Source organism: Tachypleus tridentatus, chromosome 7, assembly GCF_004210375.1.
Source record: "Tachypleus tridentatus isolate NWPU-2018 chromosome 7, ASM421037v1, whole genome shotgun sequence".
Taxonomy (NCBI): domain Eukaryota; kingdom Metazoa; phylum Arthropoda; class Merostomata; order Xiphosura; family Limulidae; genus Tachypleus; species Tachypleus tridentatus.
Window position 1 is genome coordinate 48242929 of NC_134831.1, and position 20784 is coordinate 48263712.

A 20784-nucleotide genomic window follows, 5' to 3' on the forward strand; every position below is an offset into this window, starting at 1 on the left:
CCTAAAAGATGGAAAAATCATAAACGAATACTTATTTTGCAAAGATTTAAAAAGTACAACAAAAGGCCAAGACATTTTCGAGTTGGTGAATGAAAACATATTTCTCTTCAAATTACACTGGAATAACTGTGTCAGTGTTTGCACTGATGGCTGTCCTTCAATGTAAGGAAAAAAAAGGGATTTGTCACTTTGGTGCCCCAACAAAATCCAAACATTAGGATTGTTCACTGCATGATTCACAGAGGTGCTCACCTTCAAATCTTTGCCAAAAGATTTGCAGTCAGTTATGAATCAAGTTATTTATGTGATGAATTTCATCAAGTCTCAGCTACTTGAATCTCGACTTTTCTCTCTTCTCTGTGAGGCGATGGATTCAGACTACAAAAGCTACTGTATCACACTGAAGTTCGATGGCTTTCAAAAGGAAAGGTGTTAAAGCGTTTTGTCCAACTAAAAACTGAAGTAATTTCTTTTTTGGAGGTTGAGGAAGCAGGTTTTGAATTTTCTTTTCATGATGAGAACTGGTGGTTGAAGGTTCAATTTCTCTCTGACTTGTTTGACAAATTAAGTTCTCTGAACCTAAGTCTCCAAGAACCATCTGAAAACATTATTACTGCAACATCCAAACAGAAGGCCTTTGATGAAAAGGTGATACTGTAGAAGAATAAGATCTCGAAAGGAGTCCTTGATTGTTTTCCTTCTGGTAATGAATGTCTGTCAAAGGAAAAAATTGTTCATTAAATTTTGAACACATTAAGCGACCTACAGTCCACACTAAAACATTACTTCCCATCACTTGCTGTTGACGAATATAACTGGGTGACCTATCCATTCAGAATCAATGAGACAACAAATCTTACAACTGAAGAGGAAGAACAGCTCACTGATTGACAAAACAACAAATTTTATCAGTCACTGTTTCCCAAAAAGAGCTAGGATGAGTTTTGGATCTCCATTAAAAATTCATATCCTGCAATCAGTTCAAAAGCAGTTGAAGTTCTGTTTTTATTTGCATCTTCGTGGTTTTGTGAAATTAGATTTTCAGCATTGACTGAATTAAGGCCAGAAAGAGAGAGAGGGCTTCTTACAGTCGATGATGAAATGCGAGCTTGTTTGTCTACATTAGAGCCTCGCTTCAATTTGATTTGCTCTTGGAAGCAAGCACAAGCGTCACATTGAAAACATATGTAAAAATAAAAAGTTTTGATTTTTCAACTATACCACAAAATTGTTAAAAAGCCTTAAAATAACACTCATGGCCAAAGGAAGCGATAGTATTGTCAATGTGCAGATGACATTAATATCACTTGCTTTGGCAGTGATTTTTGTTCTAAGGCCTTTCAAGTTAATTCTTCTGTGTTATGTGTATCTAAACGTGATGCACAATGACATTAATATCACTTGCTCTGGCCGTGATTTTCGTTCTAAGGCTTTTAACGCTTGCCATATAATATGTACCTAAAAAAATCATTAAGGCTTTCCAGGTGTGCTGCAAGTCAGAAAAGGTTGAGAACCACTGTTTTAGAGAGTTACTTTCAAAATTTTATTAAATAACTTCATTATTTCTGTCAATGAAATTGGCGTCACAACATAGTTTAGAATTGAAATTTTAATGATATGCATGTTTTAATTTCTGAATTTCAAATTAAATAATAAATCAAAGAAAATATAAATAAATAAATGCTAAATACTGATTTTTGTGCATCACATAGCAATTCCTAACCTTATTGCTCAGCTAATGTTTCATTATGCTTACAATAAAATGTGTACAATGGTTAATGAACTAGAAACTAGAGACATGGTCAAGCTAAATATCAAATAATGACTTTCCATTTCTTTCATTTATTGAAATGCCTATATATGTAGCAAATCTAATAGAATGACTCCTCCCATTACTCCATTCTTTCAAAACCTCTGGTCTAGTCCCACCTATTTCTCTTAAGTATGGTTTTACAATTTTTCTACACAAATCTGACAGCCATTTGTAAGTAGCTTGAAGAATAAATTCATAATTTTATTAAAAATGTTGAAGTGAGATTACTAAGTTATTTCTCTATACAAGATTGTAAAAGTGTGTAACCCACTTATTTAGAGATCCAGGAATTGTGTGTACTAATATAGTAACTTCATAAATTTTTGGTTTCTAAAATGTTTATTTGTAGCCTACAAAAATTAATATATCTTCACCCGACAGACAGATTTAGCATGCATGATGGAAAAATAAAAGAGTTCATATCACTGCGAGTACTCAAAATCTTTATATATTTTTTCCTTATTTTTCTATGTTTTTAAAAAAACATTATAAAATAAAAATTAAGAATTTAAAAACCTTCAAGTACGGATCATAAAAAGTAAGAGTACAAGGTTAGAGATAAATGCAGACATTAGTTACTCAAACTACAAACCCTTTGTTTGGCTCCAAGATAGTTTGAAAAGTCAAAATAGGGACCAACATATAAAATATAAAGCTTTATATGTATTTATGAGGTTGTAGAAATTTTTCAAAGGAAGAAAAATATTTTCAAACTTGACATAAAATTCAATTTGCACTCAAAATAATAATAAGAAATTAAGATTCTGTATATTTAAAGACACATCTTCAGTAAAAATCCACCACTAATAACCTGATTTTTTTGTGTACATAAGACTTGCAGTGTTTACTAAAAGTCTGCTAAATTTAGTGAAGATACACATTTTGTGTTAAAAGTTATTGACTGAAAAGTATAACAAGTACAAAGTGTCAAATATAATGTTGGTATGAACATATTTTATAGTCACAATAGGAAAATCCTATATACTAAATTTCTGAAGTGAAGAAAAATGTCATTGGCCACACTTCACTTCTTCACACTATACAGCAGCACAATAGAATAAATAATTAAGTTAGTATTCCAAAAATTGATCAAACAAACCCATGTTAAGAGAGCTAACTCTACTGACACAAGTCAAAGGCCATGTTATCACCTTTATTGATTTGCATTCAAAATTTTATTCAACTATTGTTGTATGAATTTTCATGTTAACCCTTTTGTAATGGGTCAGTATAATATACACAAGTTCATCTACACATTTGCATATGTTAAGTAATTGCACTATAACTTTTGATAAAGTGGATGACATTGTTTGAAATTTGACAAGAACTTTCCCTAAAAGCATTGATTTGTTCCCATTATTTCTAATAAAAAATTCATTTTGTAATGTAGTTATTTTCACTTATATTCTGAATAATTCACCTAAAAGGTTATTTTTATATTAGATGTAAAAATACTATTCATCTACTTTGAAGTTTTTGCATTTCATTTCCAAAAGCTCTAGTACCTCATAAGTGAAAATCAAAACTTTTTTTAAGGTAAATGTTTATATTTTATTTTCTATTTCTTCTATCACTAACTACTTATTATTATCAACATGCAGTGTAATGAAATGTTTAAAATTTTCTAGAATATTCTTCTAGGTCTCCTATACATAGTTTTGCATTTTTATATTTCCAATTGTAGCCTATTCTTAATTTTCCTTTCAAATTCTTTGACTTTTACTATTTATGACAATGTCAACCACCGCTCACAAAACTTTATGAAGTTACTTCAGCAAGCTCCATGCTGAGATTTGTTTCATAAACAAGATAGTACTTATAAACACATTGTGTTGTTAAGTTTTTCATGTTTCAAGTGACAACAATTTAAACTTTAAAAATTCATTAAACCTTAATTGTCTATCAAACTAATACATATAAGGTAAGAAACACCTGCCAAACACTATACACATATCAAAAGAATAATGGACTTGTTTCATCTTGTATAAATACAAATTTATATGTTATCATTATGGTAACAACCCTGAATAGCAAACCTGCTTTATCTATTGGTTATAAACATGTCATTCAACTTCAAACTGTTGAATAACAACACAGCTTCAACTTTTCAAGTGAGAATGGCTGACCTTAAAGTAAAGAAAAATTTACAATGGTTGAATAGAGAAAAAATTCTTCAAAAGTAATAGAGACCACATGTTTGTGTACTTTGCTTGTCTGAAAGAAGCCTATATAGAGCAGACACCATAGTTTCTTCTTTACCAGCTCTTTAGGTTGAGAAAACATAATCTCTCATCTGATCTCATGATTATAAAAACTGCTGTTGTGTTAGATTTTTCCATTGAAATAAAAACTTAGATAATATAAAACTTTGCTTCATGTCTTACAAACATTAATTTGATGGACAGTCAAATGGCATTTAGGTTTTAAAATTTGCATTGGAAAGGTTAAATGATTTTTAAGTTTAATTATTTGTCTTGTAACTTGTTGAATCTATACATACAACATGTGCAAAACATTCTTCCCTTGGATTAACACGTCTCCTGTGAATAGTTGCAAAAGGTCCTAAGGTCATTATGAGACCTCATGGAACAAATAACAAAAGACGACAAATTGGAAAATTAGAAATAAAATATAAGTTAAAGACAAAGATGTAAAATTAAGCAGATGAAACAAAGAAGACTTTGGTAAAGGTACGTATATCTTTCCACATGTTAATTTTAAACATTTCATGGCACTGTATGCTCATGATAACAGCTATATTTAGTAATGATTTTATAGATATAGTAAAGAAAATGGAAAATAAAAATCTAAAATCTTTCAACATTCATTTATGAGGTTCTCAAGATTATGCAAATAATAAAATGTGAAAATTGTAACAAAAATGCTGTATTTTTATGCTTCATATAAAAATTGCCTTGCAGATAAACTATTCAAAGTCTGAGTGCAAATAACTACATTAAATAATGTTTTTTTGTATTAGAAATTGTACACAAAGTCAAAGTTAAATTTTTTTTTCTGAAAATTAAATGCTTTTAGGAAATTTCTTATTAAATTTCAAGAATAATTTTATTTTTGGAATGAAATATAATGACAGCAACATCAGGTACTTTATATTTGAGGGCATGGTAGCAAAAAACATAATTCAATTTTGAAGTATGCAGCACCATATACAGAAAAAAATCTAAAAATGGTGTTAATAATTATCACTTTAACTAATGAAAAAAGATGTCTTCAAAGTGAGTCTATTTACTACCTATCAGTGATACCTACATTGCAAAACTTGTAGCAGAGATGCCAACTATTATGATTTGAGCGTAATCATTATGATTTTGGTGTATACATTACAACTATACGCTCACACAGACAAATATTACGACTTATTGCAACTCCCAAATTATTATGTGGGCTTGAAAGGGGTGAAAAGAAAATTTTTAGTGAGATACAAATAAATTTTGATAATAAATAAAAGACATAGTCCAAATGGCTACTTGTGATAATCATGTTTGTGCTTGAAATAATAATAAATATTTGTATCTGACATCTACCAATAGTTTGAGTGTAATGCTTCTCCATACTGGGTATGTGGGAGAATCCATAGTTATGTCATCAGTGCTTGTCAGCCAATCAGAGCTCGCGTAGATGGGTATTACTTATTTTCTAAGCAGCATATAAACATGAATGTGATTGTTCACAAGGTGAAAAATAAGAGCCCTCATTCACCAGATTGTCTTGTTTCTGGCAAATCTAAAAGGACTAAAACTGTGAATCTAAAATTTAGGAAAGAGTATAGTGCAAAATATCTGGTCATTGCATCAAAATTCAATGACAGTCATGCATTTTATGCAGTTTGTCACATTAATTTTTCTGTGGCGCATGGCAGGATAAAAGATTGTTCCAGACATACAAAATTGGCATTTCACCAACAAAAGGCTGAGGCAAAGACAAAAACTATGCTGGTAACGACATTTATGAATAATAATTCAGAATATGAAACCATAAATTCAGAAGTGATGTTCACGCAATTCATCATTGCTCATAATTTACCCCTAGCTGTAGCCAATCATGCAGGACATCTATTCAGAAAAATATAGCAAAAAAAAATATGGTTGTACTAGAACCAAAACTACATTCATTGTACAAATGTTGGATTGTGAAGATGACAAAATGATTTCAAGCATACTTACTAACAGTGTTCACAGTTTAGCTACAGATGGATCCACAGACATGGATTACTCAAAACTGTATCCAGTGGTTGTACAATATCTTGACCCTTTGCTTGGAAAAATTGTTTGTTCTCTTTTGACAATGATGGAATGGAAAGAAGCTTCATGGGAGAGAATTTTTCAAGTTTTTGGACCATGAACTGCTAAGAGGAAAATTCCATGGGAAAACTGTTTTAGTTTTTCTTCAGACAATGCCTCAGTTATGGCTGGTATAGGTAAAGGTGTGATGGGACACATCTCAAGACAACAGCCTAGCATTTACTTCATGGGCTGTTCCTGTCACCTCATGAATACTGCTGCCCAGAAAGCTTCCAGAGAACTTCTTCAGTCTTCTTCTTTTCTTCAGTCTGCAATTCCTCTATTTGAGTAGGCCAATCTGATATTGCAAAGAGAAGAACCTTGCAAACACATTATGCATAGAACTCTGATTACACAAGTTAAAAATATACTTGTCAGATACATCAAGCCATAATATCTTGAAGGCAACATCACTGAACTTGACTACAACAATGAATCCTTACACAAATCTGATAAGGCAGTTTCTATTGGAAATGCTGCTAAGGAATACATTGTTAAATATGAAAAGGACCTGAACCTGAGAAGCTTCTACACCAGTGTCAAGAAATACTACATTGCAGCTACAAATTACACGATGAAACATTTCCCTCTAAATGATGAACTTCTGTTTCACACAGAAGTTGCTAATCCAAAACTGAAAGTCAGCAAAGATTTCTCTACGCTTCTTCACAGACAGGTATCCTGTCCTTGTCAATACACATAAGCACAACACTATTGACAAGTTGGAAGGGCAATATCTGAACTATCAAATTGATACTTTCTCAGAAACTGTCCTTCAGTTGAATGTTGACAAGTTTTGGATTCAGCTGTCTACAGTTAAGGATGGAAATGGCAACCAGAAGTATGACATTCTGTGTTGGATTATGCTTGGAATTCTTACAATCTTCCATTCTAATGCTGACAGTGAAAGGATATTTAGTTTAGTGACTAAAACAAAAGCAAGTTCAGACCAAACTTGAGCACCTCAGTTTTGAGCAGTATTATAACACACAAGATATGTATGCAGTCAAATGAACAATGTTGTTATAACTTCCAACCATCCAGAGACATTCTCATGAAAGCAAAGGCTGCAAAACTATTACAATAAGTGTCATAAACATGATATAAACTAGTCCTTACACAAAGGCTTTTTCTGCTTACTGTTTGTGCATGTTTAATGTTGTTTTACCAGTATGTTTGTTACTCTGAACTAAATAAAAGACATTACTTCAAAATAATTTTTTTAAATTTTTTTATTAAATACACAAAACACAGTCATAAATGAGCAATATATAGCAGTAATAAATAATAATAGTTATAATAATAATATAATAACAAACAGCTTAGAGACATTGGTCAGGACTAGTAGCCGCAAATGATAAAAGGCTCTCTCTGCAATCATTATGCTCAGTCATTTGAGATAGTTGGCATCTCTGTTGTAGTGGAATCTTAACAACATCAATTCACACTGGCTCATTAACTATGGGGACACTTTTTGTTTTCAGAACAAGTACAGCTTTTTTTTAAGTTTGATTACTAATCACAATTAACAATACAAAGTTTTCATTATAATCCAAAGATAAAGTGTAATTTTCTGAATATTCTTAAGTTCTGATCTTAAGCATATATTTCCTACTCTTCAAAGTAATTATATGAAATTCCTGTATAAAGATATGAAAACTAGCCTTTATTAATACAAACACAATAAAGAAGATAAGTATCAGAATAACTACCTCAACTATTGCAGCCATATTATTGATTGTATGTATGCCTATTAGCCCATGCACAGTTTTACGACCTTGAACACTAGCTGCCTTTGCCCAACCTTGTTCTTGAGCCTGAGAACGAAGCCATTCTTCAGCCTATTTAAACAGCAATGAAAACACAAATTACATTTTCTTGAAAGCAATATACAGAAAACATGTTTAACAAGTATTTTTAAAATTATTTTATTCCTTCTTTTATAAGTGATGCTATATAGCAAACAATGCATATAAGAACCCTATTGTTAAGAGATTCAACCAAATGTTCTTTTCCATTTAACTGTTAACCAGTGTATAACTGCTTAGTAATGTATGCCAATTGAATAAGATATAGCTCTTGAAAAGCTATAAGGTAAAAATGTTATGAATTCCTGATTAAAACACTTTCAGCACAAACTCAGTCCCAGGGACCAACCTTATAAGTATTTTGTGCTTGTTATAATTTTCATGCTATAAGTTTTAAGTCAGTAAGCATATTTCCAAGAAATTTTGCAGATTATCCAGAAACATTACAAAGTCTTTACACACAAAATATCATATTTGTAAGCAATGTTTTTTTCATTCCTTTTTTCCTTTTCAAACTTTGACTATCCATCATTCAGAGTAATTTTGATTTTGAAATTAAAATAACTTAAATGCATTAGAAAACGTTCAAATTTCACTTCAGAGATCTTTATAGTTTCCAGATAATTATCAACAATTTTTACAAAATACTTTATTGTTTCACCTAATATTTTCGCTATCAAATCACTGTATAGGTTTGTTGAATTTGACAGACCTCATAATCAACATAAAAAATATGAAATAAAAATAAAGTAATGCTTTTTCCATTCCAAAATTACTGCAAATTATAACACAAAAACAAATGTTTAGTCTAAATAGTTTGAATCTCATAACATTATACATGTAAATATTTATTATTTTTATTATATTAACCTTTTCAGCTGTGCACAGCTATCATTACAGATGTTGCAATGACATGGCACATTTGCACTCATGTTACCATATCCAAGAATATAGAACTAGCCAGCCTTTACAAGGTTATCTTTCTGGTTGTGTTTCAGTGAAGTACAATCATATTTTAGTTATAATTCATTATATATGTATATACATTATTACTATTTACAAATAACTTCTTAAACACAGAACAGTAAATAAAGAAGTATAGCAAACAATCATCTATTATACTTACAAACTTTATACTTGTTTGCTGCTTGCTGTAGCTTGCTAAGCCTTATCAAATTTCAAATGTGAAAGATGTGAAACAAAACATCTTTTAGGTTTCCTATATATTTTTTGAAATAAGCAAAAACTACAAATTACTATATCAATACCACAGAATCCCACTAGCAACCAAGTTGTATCTGGGTCTTAAAAGATATATGAAATTTCAAACTTACTAGTTTTATCTTACTGCTTCAAATTAGCATAAAAAGAAAAGAGTTTGCCATCTGAATACTTCAAAGGTGTAAAGAGATCACTGTGGGAACATCCCAAGCTTCTAATTGGTTATTCTCAAATCAGAGAAGTTGGTGTACATAAGCCTTTCCCATGGCCTTTTTATTTAAGTCAGTAAATGTGGCAATATCTCAGCAAATAGAAAAGATAAGAGATTTTGACTTTATATTCCAGGTTGTCAATATAGGTAATTTAAGTTCCTAATTTGTAAGAAACTATAGACTTTGTATTTGGACATCACAAACATCTAATTTCAACCAATGCTACATTCAACATATCACAACACACAAACATACATATTTAGGTGTTTTTTTTAAATATTCACTTTTAAATTAAAAATTATTTAATGTATAATACTAACATGTGAATTATAATATACAATTTTATACCTAATTTACATATATAAATTCTTAAAATAGTAGTTGAATAAAATATTGAACCCAAGTAAATAAATGTGATAATGTGGCCTTTGACCCATGACCTGTGTTGATAAGAGTTAAAACAGCTGTTCTCAAACCATAAAAAAATGAGTCATTTCAACATGAATTCAGTTATTTGTTATGTTTGTATGATGCCTATTTATCTCTAGGGAGTAAACCTGCTTGCTGTATTACAATTTTAAAACTTTGTACCCTAACTACAAGTCCTTGATTCACACTTAATAGCTATCATTACAGATGTTGCAATGACATGGCACATTTGCACTCATGTTACCATATCCAAGAATATAGAACTAGCCAGCCTTTACAAGGTTATCTTTCTGGTTGTGTTTTAGTGAAGTACAATCACATTTTAGTTATAATTCATTATATATGTATATACATTATTACTATTTACAAATAATTTCTTAAACACAGAACAGTAAATAAAGAAGTATAGCAAACAATCATCTATTACACTTACAAACTTTATACTTGTTTGCTGCTTGCTGTAGCTTGCTAAGCCTTATCAAATTTCAAATGTGAAAGATGTGAAACAAAATAACATCTTTTAGGTTTCCTATATATTTTTTGAAATAAGCAAAAACTACAAATTACTATATCAATACCACAGAATCCCACTACCAACCAAGTTGTATCTGGATCTTAAAAGATATATGAAATTTCAAACTTACTAGTCTTATCTTACTGCTTCAAATTAGCATAAAAAGAAAGAGTTTGCCATCTGAATACTTCAAAGGTGTAAAGAGATCACTGTGGGAACATCCCAAGCTTCTAATTGGTTATTCTCAAATCAGAGAAGTTGGTGTACATAAGCCTTTCCCATGGCCTTTTTATTTAAGTCAGTAAATGTGGCAATATCTCAGCAAATAGAAAAGATAAGAGATTTTGACTTTATATTCCAGGTTGTCAATATAGGTAATTTAAGTTCCTAATTTGTAAGAAACTATAGACTTTGTATTTGGACATCACAAACATCTAATTTCAACCAATGCTACATTCAACATATCACAACACACAAACATACATATTTAGGTGTTTTTTTTAAATATTCACTTTTAAATTAAAAATTATTTAATGTATAATACTAACATGTGAATTATAATATACAATTTTATACCTAATTTACATATATAAATTCTTAAAATAGTAGTTGAATAAAATATTGAACCCAAGTAAATAAATGTAAATAATGTGGCCTTTGACCCATGACCTGTGTTGATAAGAGTTAAAACAGATGTTCTCAAACCATAGAAAAATGAGTCATTTCAACATGAATTCAGCTATTTGTTATGTTTGTATGATGCCTATTTATCTCTAGGGAGTAAACCTGCTTGCTATATTACAATTTTAAAATTTTGTACCCTAACTACAAGTCCTTGATTCACACTTAATAGCATTAAACATTTATACACTTATATTTCTTGCCTATAATAAACTGAAATCAAATTGTTTATATTTTGTTCTTGAACACAAAATTCCTTTTATTTCATAAGCAAAGCACACACTTTTTATGAAAATGTTATCCACCATCAGTTTTATTTTGTTTCAGATGCAATACCATATTCATTCCATATAAAGTTAATAAACATTTATACAAATAACTGAAACTACTTAATAACTTAAATTACCACTTAGTTATCTAACAGATTTCAAGGAGTCAGTGGAAATAACACGCAATGATTGCAATGAAACTAATTATCAGAAGAAATAAAAGACGTCTTCAGAATAAAAGAAAAAAGAAACTTAAATAGTTTTGTTAATATTCATTTTTCTAATAGTTTAATCTCTGTATTTTTAAGAGATGAAAATGGTTGCACAACTCTTTTCTACAAATAATTAAATAAATAAAGCCATTCCAAAAATAATGCTACTTTATTAGATAAACATGAAACATATAGTACAAGAATTCCATTAGCATTTAGTATGCCTGCCTTTCGTAATATTTGAAACAAAAACACAACTAGACATTGCATTTACAAAATATAAAATTAGGCTTGTATAAATCTGCCCCACTTCTGGAAAGCTCTGATGGTGATGTCCTAAGAAATAAATTGTTTGAGGCACTTTCATAATGAACAATTAACATTAATACACATAAACAAGAATGAAAAGAAATAACGCAGATTCTAACCAGGTATAACATACAGAGACCATATTATATTTTTCAGGTACATAATTTATTTTTAGGTTAAAATTCAAAGCTTGGACATATGGTAAAGCTATTTCTTTTTTAAATATTTTATCAAATGTTGATTTTACTTTATTTTTTGATCATCGTTTGTTATTTAGTTAAATTTTCTCACAGCTGTATTAAATGAGGGGACAAATCTATATCTAATGCAAAATATTTGATTTATAACATTTCATATTGTAAATCTTCTGGATTAAAACATAACTTTACAGACCTATAAACATGAGTAAAAAGCTGACTTTTTCTTTACTTTGTATAACATGATTCTTGGTATGGCTGCATGGAAACAGAAAAAGCTTTATGACAGGCTACAGTTTCTAATATATTTTTGTTTTTCTTAACTAATACCTCCAAAAACAGAACACTATTATTTTCTTCAACTTCATAAGTATACTGAATAGCAGGTTCAAGGGTATTTAAGTAATTAGCAAATGAAAAGTCTTTTTTTTTCCCATGTCACCACACCACAAAAGTGCCATTAACATATCAAACCCATATTTCTGGTATAAGTTGAGCATTCTCTGACACATCAGTTTCAAACTTATCCATAAAAAAATCACACAGCAAGAAAGACAACAGAGAATTCATAGCTAGACCTTCAGTGTATTTATAGATATTATCATTATTAAATTGAAAAAAAAAAAATCCACACAAATTTTTGCAAAATTTATTGAGTCTAAAATTTCAATAACTGGCACAATGCCCTTTTTTGTCTTCATAACAGTTAATAGCATTATCAATAGTTTTCTGTTTGTTTTTTATTTATATATTATGCAGTAATTGTTTTTTCACACTCCCATGTATGATATGAACAACATTGAAACATAACTTTTATGATTACTAACTAGTTCTTAAGTAAAATTTGAGCTGTGTATTATACAGTGTTAATCATTTGCATATTTTATGCTACCTTTTTAATTGCTGAATCAAGGTTAACTGATCTAAAATTAGTTATATAAAATAACATACTGATATAGGGTAAATCTTCAAATTAAAAACCTTTTTGGATTTTATAGTAATTAAGTCATTCTAATTCTACTAGTTAATATATTGTTGTAGAAAAGGTTCTCTTCATTTCTGTGGAAAATATTGTTCCTAACCATAAAATGAAATTTTGTCAAAATGCCTTATTGTTTGTACCACTGTTATCTTATAAGATACTCTACAAAATCAATAAAACTGCATGTTTAAGTAACTGCTGTTATAGGTATAGATTGATTAATCACTGAGTTTATAGCTCAAAAAGAAAACATTTCAAAACTTTTACAAAAAAAACAATTAAAGATTATTTAGAAAATAAAGCTAAAATCCCTAACCATATTTTAGTTATTAGAAACACCACAGACCATAAAGGTTATATACATTACAGTACTCTTAATATCACAGAGCACAACCTTGCACTGTATAAGTTATTTTTCAAATTTTTCATGGAGTTACTATTCTAAGAAGTCAGTTAAGAAGAAACAGTTGGAAATACAATGAAAATATCATTATCTATTCTAAAAATTACTTTATCCTGTGAAAGTTTGAACCTCAAAAAGAGAATTAGTTTCCAAAATCTAACACTATATATATTTAAAGGTAATTTTCAGACATAAAAAAAAATATACATAATGACTACCACACTGACCTTTTCAATATTTCCTTCACATTTATCCAAAGCTTCTTTACAATTTGTGAAAGAATATCCAGTTGTTTTCCGTAGTTTTGCCAAAGCAGATTTGTTAGTGGCTCTCCAACATCCAGTAGTATGAAAAAATCGACAGAAGTCTCGAAATAACATTTTTTCACTAGCTGAAAAAAAAAACAGTCATAAACATATATTACACTAAATAATACACATAATCACAGCTTGTCGAGAAAAATAATGTTTTCATCTTAACATTACCACAGAATACAAAGCACTAAAAATGCTTTAAAAATTCACTATGAAAAAATCATCTGGACAATAAATGATTAATAAAATCAAACAGGTTTATCACCTAAACATATGTCATTAAATACAGCAAAGAAAAATATAAATATTTATTACTAAATCATTATGGGTGAAATTAATGACTTTCATGCCTCAAGTTAAGAAATTTTAAAAGAGTATTCTTTGAAAACATGTTCACAGTTTTCACACATTTTTGAAGTTAATTTGGTTTGATTTTCATTTAATCCAATTAAGGGGTCCTGTCATGGCATGCTTGTCAGGCCATCGCTAATTCCATATCTATAAAACAAAAAATCATTATATTGTTATAAAACTTAAGTGTACTTAATTGCAATTTTTCCATTTTTTTTTTTCATATCACTGGACAAGCAAGATACAAAATTATTGTTGCTGAAATTTAAGGCATTATCCTTGTTGTTATAAAATATATGCAATAAGTTCACAAGCAATTCTCCAGAAGTCTATTTTAAATCCATTATCCAGTGAGTGCAATAGTCTTTGAAGTAGTGTTTAGCTTAATCATATTCACAATTAAGTATGAATTAGTATAGATTTATATGAATAAGTCTAGCTAGAAAGTAACATATCACTTCAAAGTTTTGTTAAACTGATTCTTTTCTGCTACCTTTCTACACATTTCTTAATATTATGTTGTAGTTAGTTCCTAATATACTCTACCACAATCAGCATAAGCATGAATTAATATGCTCACCAGGATTTCTTCTGGTCTGAAGGGTTCTTCACATATGATATTACAGAAACACCAAGCAAAAAGAATTTGCTCATCAAGAGATGTATCTTTTGTTCAGAATGCTGCTGAGAGGACAAGCCTAGACATAAAGAAGTAGAAAAGCTTGAAATACAATGGCCCAGCCATTCACAAATCAAAATTTTAATTTCTTTTTTTTGTAAAAAAAACACACACACACAGATCTGAAACAATATCTATTTTTTCCATAATTATTTAATCACCGATGTTCAAATACTAACTCTATTAAATATTATGAAGCAAGCTTCTTCTTGTGTTACATTGTTACTTAAAGTGAAACTTTTATATCAGTTATATCAGAACATGGTATTTAAATACACTGATATCTGCCAAAAAGAAAACAAGTATCTTCAAAACACAGATACAGAAAATGTTATGCATAATATTAAAATCAACAGAGACAATCAAAGACAAGAATTATACCAGTAATTAATAATAATAAAACCTTCAACCAATAATAATAAAGTCTTCAACCAAAGCTGGCCTGCTGGCATTGGAAAGTAGGATAAAAACATCTAAACCTGATTAAAACAGGACCAAAGCAATAAATATAAAATTACTACAATATCTCACTATTATGTCACAGTCCTTTAGACTACCAATATTAATAATCATTATAAACACACAAAATCAGATGAAAGAACATCTAAACTCATGACACCTCATAAATGAGACCACCCTATCCCAGAAAAACAGAGGATGAAAATTGTACAAGCTTCCACTATATTACTATTGTAATGTGTACTTCTGACTAAGTTGACTGGTGTATGTTCAAAATCTTTGTACATATGGTTTACAAGAAAGTCTTAAGGGTAAAATATGACATTATTAATATCATTATAGCTTCAAGTTTTAGTCCTTAGTCGACAATACAGAACATATCAAATCAATAAGGAAGTTAAACTGTATCATATACACTTTTCAAACATATAGTTTGGTTTGTTTTTAACAATAAGCATGTTGGTGATAGTGGAGTGTTTTTCTACCATTCCACCACCTTACTAATTTGCCATATTATCTGGAGCTTCATTGAAATAAATGTTACATTACTAAAGAATGAAACACAGATAAGTATAAAATGACAAAAAGTAAATTATTTTGCAGTAGTTTCTGAGTGGTACCAACATATGTAGTTGTTAAAATTTTAATAGATTAACTGTACAATGATGTAAAACAAGGCTAATGGAAATTAAAATAATTGTTTTATGTGATACAAGGTAAATTAAAGATATTCGAGAAAAACATTTATTGGGTCAAAGCCTGAAGCACAGAGGTGTATGACTAACTCAATTATAAAGCACAGAAGAAAATCAGTTACACAGTCTCCAAACAGCAGTTCTTTGAAAATTTTGACGGACAGACGAATAGAAAGAAAGACACAGTGCCATGACAAAAGGCCAACATTATATTTTCAAACAAATCTATAACTTATATTTTTTTACATAATTTCTAATGTATGTCAGTAAACTATGCCTACACTACAGTATAGAACATGGTCATAGCCTATAGGTCATGTATCATCACATATTGCATTGTGCAAATTGCTACTTGTAATTCATTAACATAACCCTAGCTAGCTAATATAGCAGGCCTCAGCCATTAATGGATTTGCACATAAAATTTATTGGTATATATTATTTCCTTTCATTTTCAAGAGAGAATTCTCAACACCTGCAGTACTTGAAATACTTTGAGGCAGGATTATAGTAAATTAACCTAAAAACTGTTTTTTCCCCCTTTTTATTATCTATGTTTTTCTGTGTCTGTAATACTGAGCATAGGGACATGTATACCCAACTGAATTTTATTACTCATCGTGATCTTTACCAGCCTACCCTCAAATTGAAATTCGTTTGGCAGGATTAAAGTAAATTAATCTATAAGACTTTGAGTGCAGTCGAATACATCAATCGACAGTGTTTGACCTCCCAAGTCCTAAACTGTAATTACATCTCTAATTGGTAAAAAGATGATGAAGCTATGAGTTAAAAGTCTGTAAATGAGAAAAGTCTGAGCAATTCTAATAATTGCTATGCCACAGCTAAAAATTAGGATGAAATCTACAAATTTACCTATGGAAAAAGTTACAAATTCTGGAACTTGACCACCACAGAAAACATTTTGATGGCATTTTCTCTCACAACTTATTCTTTTTTTTCAGCATGTTTAATGCCAGGTGTATTTGCTGTCATGCACTTCACTCTGATAAGTATATGTACGTGCTGACTTTGGTTGTCACATACTGCTGTTACTGTGGATCTTTGTACAAGCACTACATATTTGTTGTTAGTCACCAATTTAAATTGCTTGCTATTACTAAGAGCCTGTGGTAAGGTAGGAATTAACAAACTGCACAAATCTTTCACTGCTGATCAAAGCAAAAACATCACTCTCCCACTACATGCATTTTGTGCAATATATTATAAGGTTAAGGTAGTTTCTGTTGGTTGTAAGTTGAGTGTTTGTGATCCTCAATCACTTCTCCCTTTACTGCAATATGCAATACAAATTTAGATTGGGAGAGCACAACGGCTAAAGGATACTGAAGGGTGGTCACTGTTGTCATGGGTTTTTGTTGTGTTTTTCTAATGGTATCCTGGGCATTTTGAAAAATATGGCAGCAACTGGCACCATAGCTGCCACGAATTTAATGCCCTATAAAGAAATCCCAAAACAGAGACAACAGATAAAGAAACAGAAAATGAAGTGGCAAAAAGAATCACAGTGAGGAGGTGAATAGTAGAGATATAGTAAAAGAGTAAAGATAAGACAAAAGCAAGCAAATAAAAAAAAATAAAGAGGAATAGCCCAGACAGAAGGGGCACAAGAGATTTCAGTTTAAGAAATATAGGTCGGTTGATCGTTTGACATTTTATGGCAGAAAGGAACTAGCTTGTTTGAGCCAACAACTGGTTAAAAATTAAAAGTAAAGTAAAATTATTAAAATTTGTAAAAATGAATCATGTTAAAACAAAACAGTATGGTTTTTAAATTAAAATCTAAAATAGCATTAAATCAATTTTTAAATCTATTTCACAGCAGTAAGAGAGAAAATAAAGTAATACAAGTTTTAAAAGACTTTCTGTAGCATAATTTTAATTATCATAACTCACCAGGGTGACTAACAGGTAAGTTCAAACATCAGTGTTAGTTACTTGAAGTTGGTCTTTCCAGTCCTAATTTCGAGTTATTTGACGTCACAGCCATTTTCTAGTTTTGTATCAAACTAATTTTACTTTAATTTGTCAAAAGTAATCATGCTAAACAAAGTCTAATTTATGAATTAAAACCTTAAACAGAGTTTAAAAGGCCAATGGCCTTTAAAAAACTAAAAACATTTGTAAGGCGGACAGTGTCACCATTGCCAATGACACTATCCAGCATCAGGAATAAACCTTGAAACAAAACATGTTAAAAATGGTGCCATTGTTACGACTCTCAGCAACAGTGTAATGTGGACTATTGTGACCTGAGTGTCACACATACCACACATTGCTGCATCAATCCGAAATAAAAGAAAATGATGAGTTAAAAAACTGTGGTCAATGCATAGTCCAATTAGAACAAATTCTTCTTTCCAATCCTTACAGAAATAAGATGGCCTAAGTCCAACAGAAGGTTTTATCTGGAAAAGTTTTGTTTTCACGTTGCTCACTCCAAGTCAACTGACAACTGGTAGAGAGTCAAGCCTTGATTACAAGACCACAGTCCATGTATGGAACAGGCACAGCAGTGATAGCACCAGAGCAGACAGACTCAGCTGCAGTGTCAACAAGCTTGTTCTCATGAATACCAACATGGCCTGGTATCTAGAAGAAATCAATAAAAGTAGATGTTAAAGAAAAATGACCCAATCAGTTTTGAAATTTGGCAAAAACAGAGTGAGAACTAACGTGAAGCAATGCCATGGCCAGAAGAGAACTGAGTCAGTATAAATAGTGCAATCCAAGTACTAATTAGCTTCTATGTGATCCAGAGCAAGAGAAATAGCATAGAGTTCAGCAGTGAACAAAGAAATTGTAGAGGGGATTCTGTGAGCAATCACCAAACCACAACTAACCATGGCAGAGTCTAAAAAGTCACCTGATTTCAAACCATCCATACAAATGGGAATGGAAGGATGGTTTCAAAGATGTTCAGCAAATAAAAGAAGGTACTTCTAATTAGAGATATCTGTTTTTCTCAGATGACGTAATGAAAGGTCACATTTGGGGATTGTGGTAAGCCATGGTGGGATGAGCTAACCAGTGGATACAGCAATATTATCCAAGGGCCTGCACCTGGATACAAAGGCCAAAAGAACAACGGCAAATCATCTGTTCTGAAAAAGCATCACCCACAAGGGAAGGAAACCCCAAACCCAGGAGGGATGCTGTCATAAGGATTGAAGTTTCGAAGCATACAGTAAAAGCAATTACAAATGGCAGAGATAAAGAGGAGATTCATGAGACTCTATGTACAAACTCTGGACTGCAAAAAGCCCCATGCAGAGTCAAAGCCCCTCGTGATGAACAGGGTCTAGCATCTTCAAGACCAAGATCCCGGCAGAGCCACAGACTAGAGACCCATAGTCCAGTTTCAGTTAAATAACAGCATGATATATCTTTAGCACAGAACATCAGTCTGCTTCCAAAGTTGTGGATGAGAGGACATGGAGGATGTTCAGTGCTCTTGTACAACTGACTCATAGCTGCTTGATATGTGGTATAAAGGACAGCTTACAGTCAAAGATAAGCCCCAGGAACTTTGTCTTGGGGACCATGGGAAGCACAACTTCACTGACATGGAGTTCAGGATCAGGGTGAACACGCTTTTGGCAAAAGAAGTGCATATAGAAGGTTTTATAGGGAGAGAAGTTAAAACTGTTTGCTGTGGTTCACTTCAGTAAATGACTGGGGGCAGTCTGTAGCTGTTGCTCAATAAACCTCATGTTAAATAGCTGTCACAAGATGTGGAAGTCATTGACACAGAGCCTGATTGCAACACTATGAGGGAGCTGTTCAATAATGGCTTTAATCTTTATACAGAAAAGCATGATACTCACAACCCAGCCCTGAGGAACTCCAAGTTCCTGTAGGAAAGAACAGGAAAGTGTAGAACCCACACAAACTTGGAATTACCTGTCCATTAAAAATAGTTTCAATAAAAATAGACAAATGGCCACTCAACCCATATAAGAGGAAGTCTCACAAAATTCTATACCTCCACATAGTGTCATAAGCCTTCCAAAGGTCAGAAAATACTGATACAAGATGTTGTCATCAGAGAAAGGGTTCTCTGATCGACGTTTCAAGTTGAATCAGGTAGTCCATGGCGGAACACTGTTGTCAGAACTCATGCTGGGTAGGAGAGAAGAGGTTGTTTGATTTGAGGAACCAAACAAGACAAGCATTAACCATTCTTTCTAAGGTCTTACAGAGACAGATAATCAAAGCAACTGGATGGTAGTTTGAAGAAATCTTGGGATCATTACCAAGCTTAGAGAAAGTTAGCGCAACAGACTAGCATTATGCATCAGAAAAATATTCTCCTGCCAGATACAGTTAACAACAACCAGAATATTAGCAAAAGAAGCAAGAAAGAGATGCAACAGCATCTCATAGTATATATCATCAAGTTCAACTGATGTACTGCCAGACCAATTGTGAGCCAGTTTGAGTTCCACCAGTGTAAAGGGGCAATTATAGAGACAGCCTTTAAAGGAAAGAGGTGATTACTCTGCACAAGACTTGATGGCTAAAAAAGGTGGAGGATGAAGCAAAAGTTCTGTATACCAAACAAAAGCTTTCACCAAGAGTACTGGCAATGTTCTGGGTATCAGCTACTTCCTGGCCATCAGAGAGTAAGATCAAAAGAGTGACAGAATTATTCTGCCAACTAACCTTCTGAATCTTATCCCATATGTCCTTGGAACTGGTGGAAGAAGAGATAATGGTTGTGAATTTAATCTAAGATTCCTTCTGGCTTTGACATCTTACCTGCTGAATATGTGCATGATCCTGCTGAAGCACGATGTGGTTCAAGAGTATGAGATACCTACAAACAGTATCCCATGAAGACAGGGTGGCATCGACCATGGCCAGTCTCTCTCAAAATAATAGGAAAATGATCATTGCCTCGTAAGTTACTGC

The 20784-nt window shown here is 31.5% G+C and overlaps 1 protein-coding gene across 5 annotated transcripts in view; it reads right to left on the reverse strand.

Annotated features, from left to right (window-relative positions):
- mEFTs (elongation factor Ts, mitochondrial) overlaps window positions 1-20784 on the reverse strand; it is a 59587-nt gene that overhangs the window by 20430 nt on the left and 18373 nt on the right. For 3 of the 5 annotated variants that reach the window (XM_076511485.1, XM_076511486.1, XM_076511487.1), the window contains exons 2-4: window positions 14597-14714; window positions 13579-13742; window positions 7827-7955 (exon numbers count right to left, since the gene is read on the reverse strand). In XM_076511485.1, the coding sequence (XP_076367600.1) occupies window positions 7827-7955; window positions 13579-13731 (282 nt within the window). In that variant the 5' untranslated portion in view covers window positions 13732-13742; window positions 14597-14714. Of the gene's footprint in view, window positions 1-7826; window positions 7956-13578; window positions 13743-14596; window positions 14715-17766; window positions 17790-20784 lie in introns of those variants that run through there. The other 2 variants (XM_076511488.1, XM_076511489.1) reach the window with 2 other exon arrangements.